An 8,109-nucleotide genomic window follows, 5' to 3' on the forward strand; every position below is an offset into this window, starting at 1 on the left:
GTGTAGCTTTTCTAACCCCCCCCCCCAATGTTCAGGGATACTGACTGGGAAGCAGTCGAGGAACATCAGCTGCAGAGACCCTGTTAAATACTTACAGTTTTGATTCTCAAGAAATTTAAGAATAATACATGTTTGTAAGTCTGACCATCCCAAGGCATTTACTGGAGATTCCTGACTACAGATGACTATTGCCATCACAAGGTGACTAATGATGACACAATCTAATTTCAACAACTGCTAAGAACTATTTTTCAGTGAAGGGATGGGCAATGTTTTGTAAAAGTGGGCATCCAGACTTGAAAAGCGTATTTTCCAATAGCCAAAGTCCAACTAACTGAATGTCTCATCCATGCCGGTAGAACATTAACAGAGGTTGTCATGGTAAAATGAAGGGCTGTGCAGAGCCTAATCTCATTTATGGGGTTCAGAAAGTTGAGATCACGGAAGTGAGAGCTTATAAATAACCAGAGTAGTGCATTACTGACAGACTGCAACATCTCTGAACGGAACATTCAACAGGCTGAATCCCTTCGGCGCAAAGCAGAGCTGGATTTTGTAAAAACAGCTAAGAAACTCCTGTTTAAAATACTAAGGAGGATCTGAGTGGGAGTTTTTTGTTCTCTATAGTTTATTCTACAAATTTATTGTGGAAGCATGTGCACTGGGGATTGTGCTAAGTGCCTAGGACTCACCCTCATCCCTCTGGCTGTGCTGTGTACCCTAGCTAATATTTTGCTTTTTTTCCCTGGAGGAAAAGTGGTTGAGAGTAATGACCATATAACAGATGAAGTCTGGTACTTTGGAGGGATCCTAGGATCAGGTGCATTGGTGAGTAAGCAAATCTACAAGGTGTCACTTCTATTTTGCTGAACTAAAATGTTGGGGTTTACTGTAATTCTCCTGTACTGCAAATAAAATACTGTTAGTGTTGCAAATTGCTCTTCGTTTTTCACTTGAATGAATAAATAGGCAAGTTTAAAAATCAAGTGTTAATTCAATAATAAATAATATAATCTGTGATAAGAAAATGGGACCCTGAAGTAATACAGTGATAAACAAAGGATAATTTGAAATAGTCCCACCTGATACAATTGTTTTTTCTATTGTTGATAGATGATCTTTCCCGCCTTGGTATTTTTGGGCCTTAAGAATAATGATTGCTGTGGATGCTGTGGTAATGAGAGCTGTGGAAAAAGGTTTGCGGTAAGTGAAATGGAAGGATATTGCAAAAAAAAAAAAGAGAGAAAAAGAAAAAGAAAGCCAAACGCCTACTAGTAATGACATTTATATCAGGTGTATCTATATACAGTTATGGCATTATAGGGTGTGAATATACGGGGCACATACAGTTTATTGCATGAGGCAGAAAATTCTGGAACTCCTTTATCATGAAAGATGATGAATTGATGTGCCAAGATTTTTTTTCCCCAAACTCCTCAATATTGTACCATGATCACTGTAACCTGTTGAACTACCAGAACTGTATCCCTGACGCAGCAGGCATATCTTCACAAGATGCTTTACTGAGCAGTAGACTACTCTACTGCTCAGTAAAGAGTCACTGTGTAATTGTGAGCAAGAGCTACTGTGCAGTAGAGTAGTCTACTGCGTGCTTTTCTACTACCTACTAAATACAGGTAGTAGATTTACTGCACAGTAGCTACTGCGCAGTAATGCACGGTTAGATACCTGACTAGGAGCAAAATGCTCCTTGTCAGATGGGCAGCAGGGGGCGGAAGAACAATTGCCTCGCCCCAGAGCTTCCTGCTGCCAGGGTGGGCTCCAATCGCAGAGCTTGGGTGGGGACAATGTCCCCTTGCCCCTGAAGTAGTTGGCTCCCAGCCCCAGCTCCATGATCACAGGCTGGAGCAGAGGGACACTGTCCCAGCTTGGGCTCCAAGATGGGAGCTCACCCCAACAGCAGGCAACTGCCAGGGGCAGTGAGCAATCGCGCACCCCCAGCTGCGATCACAGAGCCAGGGCCAGGAGCTGCCTGCTGCTGAGGCAAAGGAAGGCTCAGGGAGCCGCAGCTGGCTCCCCGTACTGACCTTTCTTATTGCTTCTGAGCACCTCCCCAAAAAGCTGGATCATCAGGGGTCAACAGAGGATCAGGCGTAGTGGTTCCTGGCTGCACCATGACCCCTCTTGTTTCACAAATGCCTCTTCTTCCAGCTTACACTGCCGAGTAGGCAACTAACCGAAGAAAATGGCATGACTTCTGCTGTCAACCCTATGCTAGCGTAGAATTACTTTATCCTAGGACAATAACCCTAGCAGAATGGAGAATTTTTTCTGGAACAATATGTTTTTCATATACAGTAAACTGAAATGGGCTAGATTCTGCTCTCAGTAGCATGGTGTAAATCCAGAATTACACACTAAAGTAAGAGTTACTCCAGATTTACAGTAATGTAACTAAACCTGGATCCTAGATCCTTTGCAGTTATAGTATTTGTAATGAACATTGGTTGTATTCTCTCATGTTCTCAGCCTGTCTCAGGAGCCATTGGCATAGTTCTCTATTGATTTACCATGCTGGGGACTTTGCACATGTGTGGAGAGCCCCACTAGTGGATCCCTGCACAGGCTCAAAATTAATATTGAACTAGACTCCTAGTTTTAATAAAAGCTGTGGTTCTCAACCTTCTCAGACTCAAGGCACTTGGGAAATGCTAGTTTTAGTTTCCTTTTGCTTTACTACAGAAAAACAACACAGCAATTTTTCTGTTGCAAAGAACCCAGAGGGCATTTTTATATGGGCTCTGGAAGTGGGGGTGGCAGATGTTTTAATTAGAGCAGCTCCGAGATCCACCTTAATTAAAGCACCTGCAGCATCTCATATATCAGCGTCCCCGCAGATCAAAATGGTGGCAGGAGCTCATTAACTAAAGCTCATCAAACGAGCTTTAGTTAAAATGTCCCCCCACCATTTTAAAGCATGGGGTTGTTGATACACAAAAAGCAACGGCTATTGGAGCATGCTAATGATCATGCTCTAGCAGACTCAATTTCATAGATTTCATAGACATTTGGGCTGGAGGAACCCCAGAGGATAATCAAGTCCAGCCCCCTGCACCAGGGGTAGGAAGTCAGCAGGGATCACAGGATCCCAGCAAGATAAACATCCAAATGTGTTTTGAAGGCGTTCAAAGTGGGCGCTTGAACCACCTCTGGTGGCAGTCTGTTCCAAACCTTGGGAGCTCAGACAGTGAAGTTCTTTCTTATGTCCAGCCTGAACCGGTCACAGTGGAGTTTTTGACCGTTCCATCCTGTCATCCCTTGGGGCACTCTGGTGAACAGTCATTCCCCCAGATCCTGATGAGCACCCCTGATAAACTTATTGGTGGCCACCAGATCACCCCTGAGCCTGCGCTTTTCCAGGCTGAATAGCCCCATTGCTCTCAGCCTTTCTTCATAAGGTCTGTTTTCCTGACCTCTGATCATGCGCGTGGCTCTCCTCTGCACCCTCTCAAGCTTCTCTACATCCTTTTTGAATTGTGGAGCCCAAAACTGGACGCAGTACTCCAGCTGCGACTTCACCAAGGCCAAGTGCAGCGGGAGAATGACGTCCCGGGATTTGCTTGCGACGCACCTATGGATGCAAGCCAACGTTTTGCTTGCTTTACTAAGCCACAGCGTCACACTGAAGGCTCATGTTCATCTTGTGGTCAACCATGACCCCAACGTCCCTTTCATCTGTAGTGCTAACCAGCGTAGCACTACCGAGCCTATAAGCATGGTGCAGGTTTTTCCTCCCAAGGTGGAGAACCTTGCATTTTTTGGTGTTGAACACCATCAGGTTCTCGTCCTCCCATTTCATGAGTCTGTCCAGATCTGCCTGGATCGCTCTCCTGTACTCAGGTGCGGACGCTTTACCCCAGAGTTTGGTGTCGTCGGCAAACTTGGCCAGTCTGCTTCTGACACCAATGTCCACATCACTGATGAAGATGTTAAACAATATAGGCCCTAGGAACAGAGCCTTGAGGGACCCCACTGGTGACTGCACACCAAGACGATTGGCTCCTGATGACCACCACCCTCTGGGTCCTACTGCGGAGCCAGTTACCCAGCCAGCGGATCATGGTGACGTCAAGGCCACAGTTAGCCAGTTTAGCCAAGAGGTGATCGTGGGATACCAGATCGAAGGCTTTTTTAAAGTCAAGATATACATCAATCTCTTTCCCCTTGTCCAGGTGATAAGTCACCTGGTCATAAAAGGAAATGAGATTGATCAAGCAATTAATCAAGTCTTCTCTAACATGCTGTAATTACAGTGCATTGGAGCAGCATCTATAGGAGCCCAAAAAGACCACAACAAATGAGGGTGTTTTTAACACTATGAGTTGTTATTTGAAAAGTCTGGGTTTATGTTGTGAGTCTTGTTGCACATATCACAGTGCTAACATTGCGTGGCACCCCATGGTATGCTTGAATGGATCTCAAAGAACCCCAGGGTGCCATGACACCCTGGTTGAAAATCACTGAAGTAATGATAAGCACAAATATATTTGAAATGCTCCAAACCCTCCTCAGGTTCAGAGTGTTTCAGGACTATGCAGATATGCAGGCCTCACACTTAGGCCACAAACCCTGAGAGAGTATCTGCAAAAGCCTGCAGCCACAGTTCCCTCCAGCAAGGGCGGTGGAGTGAAGGAAACTTCATGCCTCTTAGCCTCTGGTCTCCAAAGATTCCTAAGGACAGTTCAGCACACAGGAGGGCATTCATTGGCTGTCTACTTCCCCTCCTGTGGTGGGGGTGAGGAGTGGAGCATTGTGGAAAGCTAAAAGACCAAAAGTAACCTACCATGCTCCTCTGCAAGGTGAAGTACTGAAACACATAGAAAAGATTATGAAAGAGGCCATTCTTAACAGACTGGCTGATGGCAGCATCCTGAGGGATAGTCAGTATGGGTTTGTTGAAGGTAGGTTTTGCTTGACCAATCTTATCTCCTTGCATAACCAGGTGATCTATCACCTGGACAAGGGAGAAGTGATTGATGTCGTATATCTTGACTTTAAAAAAGCCTTTGATCTGGTATCCCATGATCACCTCTTGAAAAAACTGGCCAACTGCAGCCTTGGCTTCACCACGATCCACTGGCTGGGGAATTGGCTCCGTGGTTGGACCCAGAGGGTGGTGCGGTCAACAGAAGTCAATCGTCATGGTGCCCTATGACTAGTGGGGTCCCTCAAGGCTCTGTCCTCGGGCCAACACTATTCAACATCTTCATTAATGATGTGGACATTGGTGTCAGAAGCGGAGCGGCCAAGTTTGCCGACGATACCAAACTCTGGGGTAAAGCGTCCACACTTGAGGATAGGAGGGTGAGCCAGGCTGACCTTGACAGGCTCAGGAAATGGGCAGATGAGAACCTGATAGTGTTTAACACTGAAAAATGCAAGGTTCTCCACCTTGAGAGGAAAACCTGCAGCATGCTTATAGGCTTGGCAGTGCTACGCTGGCTAGCACTATGGAGGAAAAGGACTTGGGGGTCATGATTGACCACAAGATGAACATGAGCCTTCAATGTGATGCAGCTGCTAGTAAAGCGAGCAAAATGCTGGTTTGCATCCATAGGTGCTTCTCAAGCAAATCCCAGGACATCATACTCCCGTTGTACTCAGCTTTGGTGAGGCTGCAGCTGGAGTACTGCATCCAGTTTTGGGGTCTGCAATTCAAAAAGGAGGTGGAGACGCTTGAGAGAGTGCAGAGGAGAGCCACAAGCATAATCAGAGGTCAGGAAAACAGACCTTATGATGAGAGGCTGAGAGCCATGGGACTCTTCAGCCTGGAAAAGCACAGGCTCAGGGATGATCTGGTGGCTGCCTATAAGTTTATCGGGGTGCTCACAAGGATCTGGGGGAACATCTGTTCACCAGAGCGCCCCAAGGGATGACAAGGTCAAACAGTCACAAACTCCTTCAGTATCATTTCGGGCTGGACATAAAGAAGAACTTCTTTACAGTCCAAGCCCCGAAGGTCTGGAATAGACTGCTGCCGGAGGTGGTTCAAGCACCTACTTTGAACACCTTCAAGAGACATTTGGATGCTTATCTTGCTGGGATCCTGTGATCCCTGCTGACTTCCTGCCCCTGGGGCAGGAGGCTGGACTCGATGATCTTCCGAGGTCCCTTCCAGCCCTAATGTCTATGAATCTATGAAAAAATAGGTTCCTCTTTTTTTTGAGAGTCATTTTAAAGTGTTTCTTTGGTGTAAATGTCTGCATGCTGTGTCTGGAGCACTTTCAAGGCACTAGGAGCACTTGAAACTTCTGTTGGTGGCCAAACACATGATGAGTTAACCAAATGGTACATTTTATCCTACAACAGCTTGTTGCCCATGTTTTGCCACAATTACTCATTAACTTAAATCAGATCACCTATGGAAACCTTTGTATATCTTCCAAATAATGCTTTGGACTTCACTTCACTTATACCCAGGAAACACAATTGAAATTGGTTTGTCTTCACAGGAAAATTAGAACAGAATATGTCCATACATGATCCTTGAGAATCAATTACATTGTCTATTAAATTAATACTTGTTTGAAATTATTTCAAGATTTGACGCTAGAACAGAAAAAAAACAAAAAATGCTTTCAAAATGCAAATGAAGACTTTTTTGACACTCATGAAAAAATAACAGAAAACCAAAGCATTCTTTTATCCCCTGCCCAATTATAATATAGAAATACAAACTTCAGTGTACATTCCCACCTATATACCTCAGCTATATTTGAAAAGGTCCTGAAAAGGTCGTCACATTGTAACCTCATATTCTGCTCTTGGCTTCCCTACCCAGAATTCCATCTTTATATTTGTGCCAATCCCATTGTTGGTTGTAATGAAGACAAAATGCATAGGAACATAGGTGTACAGAAGTTCCTTTTTTCACCATTTAAAACCTTTTGTAGGCATGATTTAACAGAAGAGCATGGCTTTACAGCACTTTAAAAATGGGTACAGCACTTTTTAAATTAACCCTTGTTAAATGAGGTATTACATTTGAAGTGCTATATTTTACAGCACTGTAGCAACCTACAGTGACTTAAATAACTTCTGTACACTGGTCAAATTTATGACCAGTGGGGTAGCCCCAGGCAACTGCGGAGTGCCCCCTGCCTCCTTGCCTGCAACTCCCCCTCCCCAAACAATGCACTTGTGTCATGTTTAAGAGTGCTGTAACTTTGGAGTGCTATAAAAAGTGCTCTAAATTACAGTACTGTAGGTGTGTTGTTATGGTGATGCCATTACTGTGGCGTGATTTAGTGTTTCCTTTAGTTCCCTTTGGAAGTACTAGATCACGGCACAGTAACAGCCTGTACTGCACCATATGCATGGTTCACGGTTATATTTAGGAGTTACTTTGCCATAGCGGTGCACTATATCAGGGAAGCGCGTCAATAGCTGCTGATCATGTGTAGACGCCTGCAGTTGTTCACCGTAGCGCATTGCTACAGCAACGTAGTGTCACATGTAGACACTCCCTGAAAACATGCACAGAGCACTTCTGTACACACCCCTAGGGATTGAAGGGGCCTTCTTGACCACCAGATTCAGTTCCTGAAATAGGAAGTGAAAAATACTGTAATCTATTTGAAACTGAAGGACAAATTTAGGACAAAATCAGGCCGATATTTGATCAAGACACCAAAATTGACAATTCTGCTTTTTGAAATGTGTCATGGGATCTTTATTTACCATGAAAATCAGGTTTGGTTATGATCATTTCTGAAAGATGGGTATTTCAGTGACATAGGAATGTCTGAACACTACGTAGGGACAGTCCTCAACCCCTATATCATCTCAACCGCTGTATGGGCCTGTGTCATCTGGCACTGTAATCTGGCCTGTGGGTCATGAAATTTAGCAGTGGGCTAAATTGAGCACCCCTGCTGCCAAAATTCCAGACCCACAGAGAGCCCCACACCCTGCATGCTGGATGGGGTGCCCAATCCCAGCACACAGGGCTGGACAAGGGCAGCATAGGGCTTCAGGTCTCAAGCCCTGTTTGGGGGGGCCAGGTAGGGGAGGTGATGGGCCCTTGGGACCCAATCCTAGTGTGCAGGAGGGGCAGCACTGTGTCCCTGGGATCCAATCCTAGCACAT

At 45.1% G+C, this 8,109-nt stretch overlaps 1 protein-coding gene across 1 annotated transcript in view; it reads left to right on the forward strand.

The window, feature by feature from the left end:
• Positions 1 to 460: 460 nt before the first annotated feature.
• Positions 461 to 8,109, forward strand: part of TM4SF4 (transmembrane 4 L six family member 4) — a 16,738-nt gene continuing 9,089 nt past the window's right edge. Inside the window, exons 1-2 of the mRNA XM_019503125.1 lie at positions 461 to 828; positions 1,114 to 1,203. Of these exons, the coding sequence (XP_019358670.1) occupies positions 655 to 828; positions 1,114 to 1,203 (264 nt within the window). The 5' untranslated portion in view covers positions 461 to 654. The remainder of the gene's footprint in view (positions 829 to 1,113; positions 1,204 to 8,109) is intronic.

The sequence above is a fragment of the Gavialis gangeticus genome, unplaced genomic scaffold, assembly GCF_001723915.1.
Source record: "Gavialis gangeticus isolate Ggan-Ray unplaced genomic scaffold, GavGan_comp1, whole genome shotgun sequence".
NCBI lineage: Eukaryota > Metazoa > Chordata > Crocodylia > Gavialidae > Gavialis > Gavialis gangeticus.